This window comes from Amblyraja radiata, chromosome 15 (assembly GCF_010909765.2).
Source record: "Amblyraja radiata isolate CabotCenter1 chromosome 15, sAmbRad1.1.pri, whole genome shotgun sequence".
NCBI lineage: Eukaryota > Metazoa > Chordata > Chondrichthyes > Rajiformes > Rajidae > Amblyraja > Amblyraja radiata.
In genome coordinates, this window is record NC_045970.1 from 47199601 (window position 1) to 47218315 (window position 18715).

General features: G+C 43.9%; 1 protein-coding gene across 1 annotated transcript in view; it reads left to right on the plus strand.

Moving 5' to 3' along the window:
- Nucleotides 1-18715, plus strand: part of pcdh15 (protocadherin related 15) — a gene marked incomplete at its 5' end in the record, with an annotated part of 501491 nt that overhangs the window by 358181 nt on the left and 124595 nt on the right. The window contains 2 exons of the mRNA XM_033034471.1: nt 1728-1837; nt 15100-15240. Of these exons, the coding sequence (XP_032890362.1) occupies nt 1728-1837; nt 15100-15240 (251 nt within the window). The remainder of the gene's footprint in view (nt 1-1727; nt 1838-15099; nt 15241-18715) is intronic.

Genomic DNA, 18715 nt, shown 5'->3' on the forward strand with positions numbered 1-18715 from the left:
TGTGTCTACAATCAAATTCTTACCTGCAGCAGCATGATAGGTCTATGGGCGGCAGGCATGGTGGTGCAGCGGTATAGTTGCTGCCCTACAGCGCCAGAGACCCGGGTTCCATCCTGACTACAGGTGCTGTCTGTACGGATTTTGTACGTCCTCCCTGTGAACGAGTGTACTCCAGGTGCTCCGGTTTCCTCCCGCACTCCAACGATGTACAGGTTTGTAGGTCATCTGGCTTTGGTAAAATTGTAAATTGTCCCGAGTGTGTGTAGGATAGTCCTAGTGTACCGGGTGATCGCTGGTTGGTGCGGACTCGGTGGGCCGAAGGCCTTTTTATGTGCTGGATCTCTAAAGTCCAACATAAAGTCTAAGGGCGTTAAATGCGTAGATAACAAACTAAACAAAAAAAAGTTGAAAAGCTTACAAAACCCCAATATTAGTGCAAGCTCCAAGTTCTTAGTGCAAATAAAGGCAGTTCTTAGTTCACCGTTTAGTTGATGTTTGCCATGTTCAGGATGGTTTTCGGGAAGAAGCTGTTCTTGAAACATGGTGGTCATGGTTTACCGACTCCTATACCTTCTTCCTGATGGCAGGAATGAAATGAGAGTGTGGGTCCTTGATGATGCTGGCTCTAATCAGATGCTGGGTTACACTTTTATCATCTTTCCCCAGCGCAACAAATTATCTCCGGCATACTGATCTGTCTCGACCCAAAACATCACCCATTCCTTCTATGCAGAGATGCTGCCTGTCCTGCTGGGTTACTCCAGCATTCTATGTCTCACTTCAAGAGCTTCTCAACACGTTCCAATGTCTTTATAGTAAAGAAATGCTCCTTTCAAAGTCATTTACATCTGTCTATAAAAATAGCTATCTGCCATTAACTGGTTGCAAAGGCAAGTGAGGTTTCACTTTATCTCCATTGACTTGTAGTATTTTTTAATTTTGTTTTGAGATATAGCTCGGAAACAGGCTCTTTGGCCCACCGAGCCCACACAGACCAGCCATCCCCACACACTAACACTATCCTACACACACTAGGGACAATTTACACTTAAACCAAGCCAATTAACCTACAAACCTGTACGTCTTTGGAGTGTGGGAAGAAACCGAAGATCTCGGAGAAAACCCACGCAGGTCATGGGGAGAATGTACAAACTCCGTACAGACAAGCACCGGGATCGAACCCGGGTCTCTGGCGCAGTAAAGGGCCTGTCCCACCTTCACGACCTAATTCACGACCTTTTTTACTCGTGGACATTTTTCATCATGCTAGAAAAAACGCCCCGACCTACTTGATGCCACGAGTACCTACGACTAGCATCACGACCTGCTACGACCTACCTACGACCTCCTACGACCTTGTGATGACCATGCTGCGAGTATGAGTCAAGGGCAAACTCGGTAGAGGTCGTGAATTAGGTCGTGAAAGTGGGACAGGCCCTTAAGGCATCAACTCTCTCCCTGCGCCACCTTTACAGGACTCCGGCCCACGGATCGACGAGCATACAATTTATCAGCCCACTCGGACAAAAGACCAAACTGAGCACACCCACCAAATATATTGGTGGACACCTTTAATATTTAATAATAATGGATGGGATTTATATAGCGCCTTTCTAATACTCAAGGCGCTTATATTTGGCAATCGGTCGCTGTGAAATTTGCTTGGCACGACTTCTATTGATTTGTTGCAGCTTTGCTCAGCCTCGAACATTTTTCTTGTCTTTCAGGCCTCCACCTGTAAGTGAAAAGGCTCCAGTTGGAACAGTGGTTGAAACTGTATTAGCAGCTGCTATCAATCAAACTGTGGTGTATTCAATTATAGCAGGAAATGATGCTGGTAAGAGATCTCTGAGGTGAATAATGTTGTAACATTTGTGAATTTGAATTGTCAGTGTTTTCACCCTTGTCCGTTGCAAGATTATTGGACCTCATGCCACACCATGTAATAGTCTGAAGAAGGGTCTCGACCAGAAACGTCACCCATTCCTTCTCTCCGGGGATGCTGCATGTTCCGCTGAGTTACCTCAGCATTTTGTGTCTACCTTCGGTGTAAACCAGCATCTGAAGTTCCTTCCTCCACGCATAGTAGTTTAGTTTTAGTTTAGAGATACAGCGCGGAAACATGTCCTTCGGCCCACTGAGTCCTCGCCGACCAGCGATCACCCCCGTACACTAGCACTATAGAAACATAGAAACATAGAAATTAGGTGCAGGAGTAGGCCATTCGGCCCTTCGAGCCTGCACCGCCATTCAATATGATCATGGCTGATCATCCAACTCAGTATCCCGTACCTGCCTTCTCTCCATACCCTCTGATCCCCTTAGCCACAAGGGCCACATCTAACTCCCTCTTAAATATAGCCAATGAACTGGCCTCGACTACCCTCTGTGGCAGAGAGTTCCAGAGATTCACCACTCTCTGTGTGAAAAAAGTTCTTCTCATCTCGGTTTTAAAGGATTTCCCCCTTATCCTTAAGCTGTGACCCCTTGTCCTGGACTTCCCCAACATCGGGAGCAATCTTCCTGCATCTAGCCTGTCCAACCCCTTAAGAATTTTGTAAGTTTCTATAAGATCCCCTCTCAATCTCCTAAATTCTAGAGAGTATAAACCAAGTCTATCCAGTCTTTCTTCATAAGACAGTCCTGACATCCCAGGAATCAGTCTGGTGAACCTTCTCTGCATTCCCTCTATGGCAATAATGTCCTTCCTCAGATTTGGAGACCAAAACTGTACGCAATACTCCAGGTGTGGTCTCACCAAGACCCTGTACAACTGCAGTAGAACCTCCCTGCTCCTATACTCAAATCCTTTTGCTATGAAAGCTAACATACCATTCGCTTTCTTCACTGCCTTTCTTCACTATCCTACACACACTAGAGACAATTTACAATTTTTACAGAAGCCTATTAACATACAAACCTGTACGCCTTTGGAATGTGGGAGGAGACCGGAGCATCCGGAGAGAACCCACATAGTTACAGGGAGAACGTACAAACTGCGTACACGCAGCACCCGTGGTCAGGATCGAACCGGGGTCTCTGGTGCTGTAAGGCAGCTACTCTACCATTGCGCCACAGTGCCGTATTTAATTTGGTTTTGCAAGGATAAAATTTACCAAATCACATTGCAAATGGAGATCACAGTATTAAAGATGTGGCATGGAAACAGACCTTCAGCCCACCGAGTCCATGCTGACCATCCATCACCTGTTCACACTGGTTCTATGTCATCCCACTTAGTTTAGTTTAGTTTCGAGATACAGCGCGGAAACAGGCCCTTCGGCCCACTGGGTCCACGCCGACCAGCGATTCCCGCAAGTTAATACTACCGCACATACGCTAGGGACAATTTTTTTTACATAAACCCAAGCCAAATTACCTACAAACCTGTATGTCTTTGGAGTTTGGGAGGAAACCGAAGATCTCGGAGAAAACCCACGCAGGTCATGGGGAGAACGTACAAACTCCGTACAGACAGCACCTGCAGTCAGGATCGAACCCAGGCCATCTCGACCCTTCTAGTCTGTGCCGAACACATAATCTCCCCTAGTCCCATATACCTGCGCTCAGACCATAACCCTCCATTCCTTTCCCATCCATATAACTATCCAATTTATTTTTAAATGATAAAAACGAACCTGCCTCCACCACCTTCACTGGAAGCTCATTCCACACAGCTACCACTCTCTGAGTAAAGAAATTCCCCCTCATGTTACCCCTAAACTTCAGTCCCTTAATTCTCAAGTCATGTCCCCTTGTTTGAATCTTCCCTACTCTCAGTGGGAAAAGCTTTTCCACGTCAACTCTGTCTATCCCTCTCATCATTTTAAAAACCTCTATCAAGTCCCCCCTTAACCTTCTGCGCTCCAAAGAATAAAGACCTAACTTGTTCTCTAACTCTACCTCTGCGCCACCGTGCGAACATTCCCTTGGCACAAGGAGCAATTTACAGAGGTCCAATTCGCCTCCAAACCCACACATCTTTGGGAAGTGGGAGAAGAGGCAGAGGAGGAGAAAACCACGAAATTGGCCCTCCAGACCACCGATTCCATACTGACCATCAAATACCCTCAAAACATATGACATTAATAAACCCAATCCTCAAAGTATGATATGGTGAGTTGGTTTAGTTTCGTTTAAAGATACAGCGCAGAAGCAGGCCCTTCGGCCCATAATGTCCGCGACCACCAGCGATCCTCTGAAAACTATCCCACCACTAGTGACAATTTACAACCCTTACCAAAACCAATTAACCTACAAACCCATACACCTTCGGAATGTGGGAGAAAACTGGAGCATCCAGAGAAAATCCAGATGGTCACGGGGAGAACGTACACATTTTGTACGGACAGCACCTGTGGACAGGATCGAACCCTGTTTCTCTGGCATTGTAAGGCAGCAGCTCCACCGCCGCGCCGCCCCACGGTTAAATTAAATTATTAAATTTCTTTATTTATATAGCACATTTTTAGTCAACTTGCATTGACCCCAAAGTGCTTCACATAATTACATCCACACACACAGGCAAAGGTGGGTGAAGTGTCTTGCCCAAGGACACACACAGGCAAAGGTGGGTGAAGTGTCTTGCCCAAGGACACAACAACAGTATGCACTCCAAGCGGGATTCGAACCAGCTACCTTCCGGTTGCCAGCCGAACACTTAGCCCATTGTGCCATCTGTCATCCCAGGTGGCAACATGACACACTCCACTTCTGGAATTCAGCTCCGTTGACTTTAACCGGCGATGGCAGACATGCAGCTGCCGCTTGTCGTGCATTCAGTGCTGCAGGCTGCGCGTGAATCTTTTTGCGCATTTCTTACGCGCAGCTCAGGAAGGCCTGTTTCCACATTGCATCTCCAAACTAAACCAATCTAAACAGTTCATGAGTCTTCTTCCTAAGGATAAGTGCTATCCTGTCTCCACGTAACATAGGACAGAATAGCACAGGAACAGGCTCTTGAGGTTGGCCGGTTCAACTGATCTGCCCTGCACATTGTCCATATCACTCCATATCCTTGCATTTCCATGCGCCTATCCAAAAGCCTCTGAGACAATAGACAATAGGTGCAGGAGTAGGCCATTCGGCCCTTCGAGCCAGCACCGCCATTCAATATGATCATGGCTGATCATTCACAATCAGTACCCCGTTCCTGCCTTCTCCCCATATCCCCTGACTCTGCTATCTTTAAGAGCTCTAACTTTCCCTTGAAAGCATACGGTTAAATGGCCTCCACTGCCCTCTGAGGCAGAGAATTCCACATTCACAACTCTCTGGATGAAAACGTTTTTCCTCATCTCCGTTTTACATGGCCTACCCCAAATTCTTAAATTGTGGCCCCTGGTTCTGGATTCCCCCAACATTGGGAACATGTTTCCTGCATCTAGAGTGTCCAATCCCTTAATAATCTTACATGTTTCAATAAGATAGAAACATAGAAAATAGGTGCAGGAGTAGGCCATTCGGGCCCTTCGAGCCGAATGGCCTACTCCTGCACCTGTTTTCTATGTTCTCTCATCCTTCTAAACTCCAGAGTTTACAAGCCCAGCCGCTCCATTCTTCAGTTAGACTGTGGACAGCACTACAGTTTCTGTCTCCACCACCATACTCTGACCACACTCTGAAAAGGGCCCATATTATCATCAGCTCTACATACTAGCCAATTCCTTTCATCATATTTCTACAACGCCACAAATGTTGTTTTTGGCACTGGTTTATTAATATTATCTCGTGTACCGAGGTACAGAAAACTTTTGTTTGCATGCTATACAATTAAAGAAGGATGTGCAGGCCAAGTCAATGGATATTTTTAAGGCGGAAATGGATAGATTCTTGATATACGGATGTCAGGGGTTACGGATGCACGGATGTCAGGGGTTACGGGGAGAAGGCAGGGGAATGGAGTTGAGAGGGAAAATTAGATCAGCCATGATTGAATGGTGGAGTGGACAAGATGGTCTGAATGACTTAAATTCTGCTTCTATAACTTATGAACTTATGAATCAAAACTACAAATCATGCATACACAAGAACAACAAGTAGTGGAAAGAGAAATATTCTAAAGTGCAGAATATAGTTTACAGCATTGTAGCTTTATAGTTCGAGAGCTTTTTGTTGTAGCCATTAAAGTTTTATTAAGCAATCCGAGGTCTTATCATAAGATCATAAGTGATAGGAGCAGAATTAGGCCATTCAGCCCATCAAGTCTACTCCGCCATTCAATCATGGCTGATCTATCTCTCTCTCCTGACCCCATTCTCCTGCCTTCTCCCCATAACCCCTGAAACCCGTTCTAATCAAGAATTTATCTATCTCTGCGAAATGTTTTACCAAAAAAATCGACGCTGAAAAAGTCCACCTTTATTTTTTTGTATTGCTTAATGAATGAATGAATAAGTTTATTGGCCAAGTATGTTCACATACAAAGAATTTGCCTTGGTGCTCCGCTTGCAAGTGACAACATGACATGCAGTGACAATTAAGAATGACACATAAAACATTAAACATTAATAATGAAACATTATCGATCAAACATGTGAATGAAGTAAATTACCGGAACAAAAGGAGGCTACAGATTTTTGCTTATTGAGTGGAGCTACTGCTCGTGGAAAAAATGTCCAAGTTCTCAATATTCAGTTGTGTGGGAACATATTCAGAGTAAATGATGCTGCATGAGCTTCACTTGTCAGATATGGCTTCGGGGAAGCTGTTTTAAAAGTGAATTTGATTTAAAGGTTGCTCTCTATCCCTTCTATTGCTGCTCAGAGGATGGAACAAAAAACATATTAAACCAAACAACTTAAATAATTAAATTGGTTACGTGAACCGGATGCAAGACCCTGGAGCACTAAATTTGGAACTAAATTCCCTCCTGCATCTAGGTCATAGTACATTGGCGCCGACCTGTAGGGGGTATGGCTGCCTAGCCTGCAGCTGTCTGTTTTTCATTTCTTTTTTCTTATTTTTAGTTAGTTTAGTGTTTTGTTTTTAAGGAGTTCTAGCTTTTTTATGTGTGGGGAGGGGGGGGGGAAGGGGGAAACTAATTTTCAAGGTCCCTACCTGGTCAGAGATGCAGCTTTTCTCCGGGCTGCACTTTCGACCCGTCCTCGCGGCTTACCAGCGGGCCTGGAGCGGCATTTCCTGAGGGGACCGCCCGGACCCTCAGCATCGGCGGCGGCGGCGGCATCGGCGGCGGCTGCGGAGATGCGGGTCCGAGGAGCGAGGGGACCGCCCGGAGCCTTGGCATCGGCATCGACATCGGCGGCGGTGGCACCGGCATCGGCGGCGGCGGAGCTGCGGGTCTGAGGACGGCGGTGCAGCGCTAGAGCGCCATTGCGGGGCGGGCGGTGCCTTGCCTGGGTCGCCGCGCTGGAACTCCGGTGAGCTGGGACCGGCGTTAAAAACATCGCGGAGCTGCGGGCGGCGGCGCTGAAACTTTCCATCGGGAGCCTGGGATCTCGCGACGAGATCGCCAGTTGAGCTCCATTCGGCGCGGCCTTGTCGGCTCCGGAAGCCACGGTCTCGAGTAGGGAGGCGGCCGTTCCAGGGTTCCCAGGCCGCTGGGAGGACTCTCCCGACGCCGGAACATCATCACCCCGCGAGGACGGCCTGGAACATCGGGCCTCCGTAGAGGCAACTGTGGAGGCCTCAATAGGCCCGACTATGGGTGGACATTGGGGATGGGACTGGACTTTGTGCCTTCCCCCATAATGGGAACCATTGTGGGGGGATGTTTTTTATGTTAAACCTATTTATTATTGTTATGTTTGTATTCCTTTTTTAATGTGCTGCATTGGCAAAAAGAATTTCACTACATCTAGGTGTATGTGACAATAAATCAACCTTTGAACCTTTGAGATGTATGCATACACATTTATTTGCTAAATTAATTCTGCTTTTACCGCTTTGCTATTCTTATTGATGTAGATGAATATAGAAACATGGAAACATAGAAAGTAGGTGCAGGAGTAGGCCAGCACCGCCATTCGATATGATCATGGCTGATCATCCAGAATCAGTACCCCATTCCTGCTTTCTCCCCATATCCCTTGATTCTGTTCGCCCTAAGAGTTATATCTAACTCTCTCATGAAAACATCCAGTGAATTGGCCTCCACTGCCTTCTGTGACTGAGAATTCCACAGATTTACAACTCTCTGGGTGAAAAAGTTTTTCCTCATCTCAGTCCTAAATGGCCTACCCCTTATTCTAAAACTGTCACCCGTGGTTCTGGACTCCCCCAACATGGGGAATATTTTCCCTGCGCCTAGCCTGTCCAATCCCTTAAGAATTTGATATTTTTCCATAAGATCCTTCTAAATGTCCGTGAATATAAGCCCAGTCGACCCATATGTCAGTCCCGCCATCCTGGGAATTAACCTGGTGGACCTACGCTGCACTCCCTCAATATCCTCAAATTAGGAGACCAAAACTGCACACAATACTTCAAGTGTGGTCTCACCAGGGCCCTGTACATCTGCAGTAGGACTTCCTTGCTCCTACAGTATATTCAAATCCTCTAACTATGAAGACCAACGTGCCATTAGCTTTTTTCACTGCTTGCTGTACCTGCCTGCTTACTTTCAGTGACTGATGTACAAGGACACCCAGGTCTCGTTGCACCTCCCCTTTTCCTAATCTTGACACCATTCAGATAATAATCTGCCTTCTCGTTCTTATCTTCACAAGATTACGATCGTGTCCAGTGATTACTCTTACTCTTTCTTGAACCCACACTATTTTTTTCTCTACACAATTAACACGATGGGTGCAGAAAGTTGTGACCACTGCCCACTCCATCATCGGCTCTGACCTCCCCACCATCGGAGGGATCTATCGCAGTCGTTGCTTCAAAAAGGCAGCCAGCATCATCAAAGACCCACACCATCCTGGCCACACAGTCATCTCTCCGTTGCCATCGGGAAGAAGGTACAGGAGCTTGAAATCTGGAACATCCAGGTTCAAGAACAGCTTCTTCCCCACAGCCATCAGGCTACTAAATACGACATCAACCAAGCTCTGAACAATAACAGTCTATTGCACTTTATCTGTTTATTTATTGTATATATATGTATATGGTCTATGGTATATAGACACACTGAACTTTTATCTCCTGTTCTGTATTATGTTTACATATTCTGTTGTGCTGCAGCAAGTAAGAATTTCATTGTCCTATTTGGGACACATGACAATAAACTCTCTTGACTTGACTCTTGACTTGAAAGGTGGTGGGGGAACCGCCTCTGTGAATTACAGTCCAGGCAGTGAATGAGAATACCGATAACCATTCAATGCTGATCATCGTGGAAGCACTGAACTGCAGATGAAAAGACACAAAGTGCTGGAGTAACTCAGCGGATCAGGCAGCCTCCCTGGAGAACATGCATAAGTGACCTTTCGGGTTAGGGACCCACCTTCAAACTGGAGTCTGAAGAAGAGTCCCAACATGAGATGTCACCTATGCACGTTCTCCAGGGAAGGCTGCCTGACCCACAGAGTTATGCCCCTGTCCCACTTAGGAAACCTGAACGGAAACCTCTGAAGACTTTGCGCCCCACCCAAGGTTTCCGTGCGGTTCCCGGAGGTTTTTGTCAGTCTCCCTACCTGCTTCCACTACCTGCAAACTCCGGCAACCACCTGCAACCTCCAGGAACCGCACGGAAACCTTGGGTGGGGCGCAAAGTCTCCAGAGGTTTCCGTTCATGTTTCCTAAGTGGGACAGGGGCATTACTCCAGCACTTTGAGTCTTTCACTGCTGATGTTTGTTGATGTAAGACACAAGATCCTGGAGTAATTCAGCGGGATAGGCAGCATCTCTGGTGGGGAGGAATGGGCAACGTTTCGGCTCCATACCCTTCCTCAGGCTGATATTCATGTATCTCTGCATGATCCTTCCCAGTTATCAGTCAAGGCTTGAATAGGATTTGAGGATTACCAAAATCATTAGTTTTATTGAAATATTGTGGGTCAAATTATTGACCTCACATTCACCCTTTATACAGAGGATACTGAAGATTAAATTTTAATGCATGAATTATTGGGTGGGTAATACAACAGATAAGCAAATCTCCCAGTAAATCATTGTTGGAAAGGGAAAGTAAACATTACATCTGTTTGTGAGAGGGAATAAGACAACAGATATGTTGTAAAATAAAAAGATGATGGGAATACAAGGTACTGCGGATGCTGGAGTAACTCAGGGGGTCAGGCAGCATCAGTGGAAGGCATGGATTGGCAATGTTTCAGATCAGGACCCTTCTTCAGGGTGGTGGTAGAAAATGGAAAAGAGAAGTGGTTTAGTCCACCATGTCTATGATAACCACCAAGCACCCACTTTTACATGAATCTGACCTTAACCCACATTTTTGTAAATGAATTAATAAAAAAAAGCAAGTCGTAGAATTTGCAAGTTCCGCCACCGTGTGTTTCTCATCTTTAGATTTTAGACTTTAGAGGCGCAGCGGGGAAACAGGCCCTTCGGCCCACTGTATACGCGCCGACCAGCGATCACCCCGTACGCTAGCTCTATCCTACACAGTGGGAACAATTTACGATTTCACTGAAGTTCTGATCGAGACAGATTCTCCAAACTATAACTTTTTTGATGTATGTAGATCTGGAAAAAGAGGTGGAGGGGTTGCTGCTATATTTTAAAATGTATTTCAGGGGAAACAGATGTCACTTGGTGATTTTCCATCATTCGAATACCTTTGTGCTGTATTGAAATGTTCCCCCAGAGTTCTCCTATTAATTATTTACAGGCCTCCTAAATATTATGCTAATTTTTTCGATGACTTTACAGAATTATTGTCTAGCATCTCCACTGACTTTGACTGTCTAGTTATAACTGGTTATTTTAATTTTCATACTGATGATTTGAATGACAAGGGTGCAAAAGAATTTTTAACTATTTTAGACACATTTGACCTGTCTCAACATGTGAAAGAGGCTACTCATTGTAATGGGCACACCCTTGACTTGATTATCACAAAGGGTCTCATTGTTTCTGATATTTTCGTGACTGATCCTTCATTGTCTGACCACTTCTGTGTTTTCTTTAATATATCTTTTATTTCCGACATACAGACAAAATCAAATACTGTCAAAAAACGGTATATAAATGAACATTCTAATGTACTCTTTAAAAATGCCATCTCCCTCTTACCACCTCTAAACCCATGTTCTGCTGATGATCTTGTAGATAACTTTAACTCCAAAATTGTGAAAGTTATAGATGTCATTGCACCTGTTACGGTTAAAACGATTTCTGGTAAGCAAAAGGCACCCTGGAGAAAAGCTGCTTTTGTAACAGCCCAGAAAAGAGAATGCCGGAAAGCTGAGCGCATCTGGCGGAAAACAAAACTTCATATTCACCATGACATCTATAAAGAGAGCCTCCGTGCCTACAATTTAGACTTAAAAAGTGCTAGAGAAACATTTTTCTCCAATATCATTAACAACAACACTAATAAGGCAAAAACCCTATTTGCAACTGTTGACAGACTGACCAACCCCCCAACACAATTACCACCTGAACTCCATTCCACGCAGAAATGCAATGAGTTTGCATTATTCTATACAGATAAAATTGAAGGCATCAGACGTGCCATCAATATCACCGCTTCAAACAAAAATGTTGGATCACCACCCTGTTTAGGCAAAGGTAACGTGGCAATGATGACATGCTTTAATGTCATAGACTCTAAAACTCTTGTGGAAACGGTGACACAACTAAGGCCATCCACCTGCTGCCTTGATGCTTTACCTACCAACTTCTTTAAGAATGTTTTTGACTGCCTAGCAATAGACATACTGCAAATAGTTAACAGCTCTCTTCAATCAGGCAATTTCCCAAAAGCCTTGAAAACTGCAGTTATTAAACCTCTTTTAAAAAAGCAGAGCCTAGATGCCTCTATTATTAACAACTATAGACCAATTTCAAACCTATCTTTCATAAGTAATATCATTGAGAAAGTTGTCCTCCAGCAACTTAATCAATTCCTGGCTTCAACTGGCTGCTACGACAACTTCCAGTCAGGATTTCGACCTCTTCATAGCACCGAGACCGCTCTTATTAAAGTTGTAAACGACATCCGTCTTAACACAGACTCTGGCAAAGTTTCAATATTAATGCTATTAGATCTCAGTGCTGCATTCGACACTGTTGATCACTCAATACTTTTGGACAGGTTGGAAAAATGGGTGGGGCTCTCAGGCACAGTCTTAAGTTGGTTCAGGTCATATTTACAAGATAGGACCTATTTTGTTTCCATTGGCGACTTTGTATCAGAACCAACCAACGTGACGTGTGGAGTACCGCAGGATATAGATAAGCTAGGTGAGTGGGCAACAACTTGGCAGATGAAATTTAATACTAATAAATGTGAAGTCATTCACTTTGGGAAAAAAAATGATAGGGCAAGTTATTTTCTAAATGAGGAGGAGCTGCGTTGTAATGCAACGCAAAGGGATCTAGGGGTATTAGTACATGAATCACTAAAAGTTAGTATGCAGGTGCAGCAATCAATCAGGAAGGCCAATGGAATTTTGGCCTTTATTGCTAGGGGGATTGAGTATAAAAACACGGAGGTCTTGCTGCAGCTGTACACAGTATTAGTGAGACCGCATTTGGAATACTGTGTACAGTTCTGGGGTCCATACTTAAGAAAGGATGTACTAGCCCTGTAGGCAGTGCAGCGAAGGTTTACAAGATTAATTCCTGCAATGAGGGGATTGACATATGAGGAAAGGTTAAGTAGGCTGGAACTCTACTCTTTGGAGTTTAGAAGAATGAGAGGCGATCTCATTGAAACATATAAGATCGTGAGGGGCCTTGATCGGGTGGATGCACCGAGGATGTTCCCAATGATCGGGGAAACTAGAACTAGAGGACATAGTTGCAGAATAAGGGGGGGCTCTTTTAAAACTGAGATGAGCAAGAACTTCTTCACCCAGAGGGTGGTTAATTTATGGAATTCACTGCCCCAGGGAGCAGTGGAAGCAGAAACTTTAAATATATTTAAGACTAAAATAGATGGTTTTTTAGCTGCCAAGGGGATAAGGGGCTACGGGGAGAGGGCAGGGATATGGACCTAGGTATGGTTAGTATAGTAAGACCTGAGTGATCTCCTGGACAAGTGTCGATCGCCTGGATTGGGGTCGGAGAGGAATTTCCCGGATTTTTTTCCCGAATTGGACCTGGGTTTTTATCCGTTTTTTTGCCTCCCCCAGGAGATCACGAGGTTCTTGGGGTGGAGAGGGGTGATAGCGGTATAAAGGGGAGGGTAGTGTCTTGTGTTCTGTGTCTTGTGTCTACTGTTTGTGGGTAAGTGTGTCTGTTTAGTGTTCAGCCATGAGCGAATGGCGGTGCGGGCTCGACGGACCTGGTGGTCTACTCTCGCACCTACTTTCTATGTCTATCTATCTATGATCTTAGGGCCCTCTTTATTCAACATCTACATGCTCCCACTAGGGCAAATCATGCGATATAATAATATTGACCACCACTGCTATGCCGATGACACTCAAATCTATGTAGCGCTATCACCAAATGATTATCGCCCCATAGATCTGTTGTGCCAGTGCATTGAGCAAGTCAAAGACTGGATGTGCCAAAATTTTCTCCAACTAAATAAGGACAAAACGGAGATAATTGTTTTTGGTGCTAAAAAAGAAAGGCTTAAAGTAACCCAACACCTTCACTCTCTGTCCCTGAAAACTTCAAACAAAGCCAGAAATCTTGGGGTCATTATGGATTCAGATTTAAATTTCGACAGTCACATCAAATCAGTAACAAAATCGGCCTACTATCACCTCAAAAACATAGCAAGATTAAGAGGACTCATGTCAGCTCAAGATTTAGAAAAACTTGTACATGCCTTTATTAATAGTAGGCTAGATTATTGCAACGGTCTCCTTGCAGGTCTTCCAAAAAAAAACTGTCAGGCAGCTACAGCTTGTTCAGAACGCTGTTGCTAGAGTTCTAACAAAGACCAAAAAATTTGAGCATATTACACCAATTCTTAAATCCTTACATTGGCTCCCTGTATGTCAGAGAATTGATTTTAAAATCCTGCTGCTCACCTATAAATCACTACATGGTTTAGGGCCAAAGTATATCACTGACATGCTTCCACTATATAAGCCTTCTAGACCGCTAAGATCTTCTGAAACCAATCTGCTAGTGATTCCCAGAGTAAATACAAAACATGGGAAAGCAGGATTTAGTTACTATGCAACAAATAGCTGGAATAAACTTCCTGAAGATTTAAGACTTGCCTCAACTTTGACCACTTTTAAAACAAGACTGAAAACTTTTATGTTTACTTTAGCTTTCAGCTAAATCTTAACTACATTGCACTTTTAACTTTTGCACTTTTTATAATGCATTTTTAATTTTGTTTTTCTTTTCTTTTAGTTCTTCTATTTTATTTCATTTTATTATTTCATTTATTGTATGACATGTTTTTATGTGAAGCACTTTGAGTCTGCCTCGTGTATGAAATGTGCTATATAAATAAAGTTGCCTTGCCTTGCCTTGCCTTGAAGTCAATTCATCGGCAAACCTGTACGTCTTTGGAGCGTGGGGGGAAATGGAGAAAGTCCATGTAGTCACAGGGAGAACATGCAAACTTCATACAGACAGCACCCACAGTCAGAATTGAACCCGGGTCTCTGGCGCTGTAAATAGTAAAATAAGTAAAATATTAATCAGATTAGTATGAAGATAGACATAAAAAGCTGGAGTAACTTAGCGGAACAGGCAGCATCTCTAGAGAGAAGGAATGGGTGGTTTTGGGTCAAGACCCTTTTTCAGATTGGTTAGGGATGAGGGAAACGAGAGATATAGGCGATGATGTAGGGCGATAAAGAAGAATGAATGAAAGATATGGAAAAAAGTAACGACAATAAAGGAAACGCCATTGGTAGCTGTTTGTTGGGTGAAAATGAGAAGCCGGTGCAACCTGGGTGGGGGAGGGATAGAGAGTGAGGGAATGCCAGGGCTATCTGAAGTGAGAGAAATCAAGTTAGTATAAATGAGTATGATCTGTTGTTACGTTTTTGGTGTGAATAATACATTTGTCATTTGTTGTTGTTTCAGGAGTGTTTAAAATCAATAATCGTACAGGAGTCATCACAACAAATAAGACGTTGGATTATGAATCCATAAAAGATTACGTCATTCGGATCCAGGCAGATTCATTGCTGTTTTTCAGATCAAACCTCAGGGTTCCTTCAAGAAGTAAGTGAATCTGATTTCCTTTTTGTTTTGATGTTTCCAATGTAAAATACTACGGGTGAGACCGCATGTAAAGTATTGTGTTCAGTTTTGGGCGCCATGCAATAGCAAAAGATGTTGTCAAGCTATAAAAGGTACAGAGAAGATTTACGAGGATGTTGCCAGGACACGATGGGTCTGACCGATTGGTAGAGATTGAGCAGGCAATGACTTCTTTAGGAGTCCTTGAAGCGCAGGAGGTGGGGGGTGATCTTACAGAGGTATATAAAATCACAGACAATAGGCAATAGACCTTCGAGCCGAATGGCCAACTCGAGCATGTGAGGAATAGATCGGGTAGACCCATAGTCTTTTGCCCAGAGTGGGAGAATCGAGAATCATAGGGCATACATTTAAAGTGAAGGAAAGATTTAATAGGAATCTGAGGGGTAACCTTTTCACACAAAGGATGGTGAGTTTATGGAACAAGCTGCAGGAGGAGGTAATTGAGGCAAGTACTATCATGACGTTTAGAAAACATTTAGGCAGGAACGTGGATAGGACAGATTTATAGGGATATGGGCCAAATGCAGGCATGTGGGACTAAAAGAGATGGGACATGTTGGTCAGCTTGGGCAAGTTGGGCCGAAATGTGGATAAATCAAGAGTCAAGAGAGTTTTATTGTCATGTGTCCAAGATAGGACAATGAAATTCTTACTTGTTGCAGCACAACAGAGTAGGTAAACATAGTACAAAACGGAAGATAAAAGTTCAGTGTGTCTATAGACCATAGACCATATATACACAATAAATAAACAGATATAGTGCAATAATAATAATAGACTGTTATTGTTCAGACCTTATTTGATGTTGTGTTTAATAGCCTGATGGCTATAGGGAAGAAGCTCTTCCTGAACCTGGATGTTACAGATTTCAGGCTCCTGTACCTTCTTCCCAAGGGCAACGGTTGTGAGGTTATCCACTTTGGTGGCAAGAACTGGAAGGCAGATTGTAATCTAAATGGTGTCAGATTAGGAGAAGAGGAGGTGCAACGAGACATGGGTGTGCTTGTACATCAGACACTGAAAGTAAGCATGCAGGTACGGCAGGCAGTGAAGAAAGCTAATGGCGTGTTGGCCTTCATTGCCAACAAATCAGTTAAATAGGCTAAAAACTGGCTGTCTTGTGGGCAACACTATTGTTAATCATCTGATGTATGCAGATGACCTGGTCCTGCTCTGTCCATATAGTGCTGGGCTGCAGCAGATGCTGAAGGTGTGCTCTCAGTATGGCCTTGATTATGACATTAAGTATAACGCTAAGAAAAGCCGCATAATGGTAATTAGAAGCGCTGAGGACAGGGAATCAACTTTTCCGACCTTTTATTTGTCAGACAGTCCTCTTGCTGTGTGTGAGGAAATTAAATACTTAGGTCATGTCATATCTGATGACTGGAAGGATGACAAAGACCTCTACCGACAGCGCTGTAAAATTTATCTTCAAGCCAACATGCTTATAAGGAAGTTTTATATGTGCTCTGATTCTGTGAAGTGTTCCCTGTTCAGAACCTACATCACACCGTTATATACTGCTCAATTGTGGTCTAATTATAAGAAAAAGAGTATGCAGAGGCTTAAGGTTGCATACAATGATGCAATGAGGTTGCTACTTCGTGTCCCTAGGTGGCATAGTGCCAGTCAATTGTTTGTGTCCACTAGAGTGCCAACCTGTGAGGCACTCTTAAGACAGCTGATGTTTAGTTTTATGTGTCGCCTGGACAAATCAGAGAACCACATAATTGAAGCCCTAGTCAGCCCTCTGAAAAGCTGCTATAGATTCACTTCTAGGCTAAGACGGCATTGGTGCAATAGCTTATATATATTTTAGGCTAATATGCAATTTTTTAATGTATCTTTGTAATTCTTTGTACTGTTTGATGTGTTATATGGACCTGTGTCTGAAATAAAGCTTTAATAATAATTGCGAGTGGATTTGAGTTTAGGAGCAAGGACATCCTACTGCAGTAGTACAGGGCCCTGGTGAGACCGCACCTGAAGTATTGTGTGCAATTTTGGTCTCCTAATTTGAGGAAGGACATTATTGTTATTGAGAGAGTGCAGCGTAGGTTCACCAGGTTAATTCCTGGGATGGCGGGACAGACATATGATGAAAGAATGGGTCAACTGGGCTTATATTTGCTGGAATTTTGAAGGATTTTCTTCTTTCGTGTCCATATTCCATGTTCCAAATGTTGACATCGCTGTCATTGTCTGTCCTGAAAAGGAAGCAAGCTTCCGGCCACAATCAGTGGGAGCCATCCCTTGTTGCAATAGATGATGGTGGTAGCAGAATTAACTCAGGATACTTCCAGTTTCCAGCCCCGCAACATGGATGCTTCTGCTATGGGGCCAGTTGGAAGGATGAGAGGGTATCTTACAGAAACATATAAAATTCTTCGAGGACTGGACAGGTTAGATGCAGGAATAATATTCCGGATTTTGGGGGAGTCCAGAACTACGGGTCACAGTTTAAGAATAATGGGTAGGCCATTTAGGACTGAGATGAGGAAAAACCCTTTCATCCAGAGAGTTGTGAATCTGTGGAATTCTCTGCCACAGAAGGCAGTGGAAGCCAATTCACTGGATATATTCAAGAGAGTGTTAGATTTAGCTCTTAGGGCGAACGGAATCACGAGATATGGGGAAAAAGCAGGAACGGGGTAGTGAATTTGGATGATCAACCATGATCATATTGAATGGCAGTGCTGGCTCGAAGGGCTGAATGGCCTACACCTGTACCTATTTTCTATGTTTCTATGAATGGTCTGTTTCCACACTGTAAGGTGTTATGATTCTATGAGTCTAGTCATTCTGTAATGGTATAATAATGATACGTGGAAGGCAACTTTCACAAATGAACAAACAATAATAGTGCAATGTTAAAAAATAATGCCCCCAAATCTATGTAGTCTCCGAGCCTCTTTGGAGATTGTAGTGTTTAATAGCCTGCTGGTTGTAATGAAGAAGCTGCTCCTGAACCTGGACGTTACAGGTTTCCTGTACCTTCTTCCCGATGGCTGGAGTGGAATGAGAGCGTGGCCAGGATGGTGTGGGCCTCTGATGAAGCTGGCTGCCCTTTCGAGGCAGTGACTATAATGATCTCTTAGACGGTGCGGAGGTCAGTACTCGTGACAGACCGGGCAGTGTTGACCACTTTTTGCAGTCTTCTTCATTCCTGGGCATTTGAGTTGACGAGCCAGGCTGTAACGTTCGCAATCAAAGGCAGAAAATGTAGACAGAAATACATACAAATGTGGAAAGATGTACCAGTGAGCAAGCTTGTGGCATCTGGGACTACCTCTCTAAAACGGATGATGGATCATCATTTCATCTTCCTTTCATATGTCAACAGCCAAGTCTTTATATTTGAGAGAACGTTATGAAAGCAAAAATGAAAACTGTTGGGAAGCATCTTAAAAAATCAATAACTCTGCAGAAG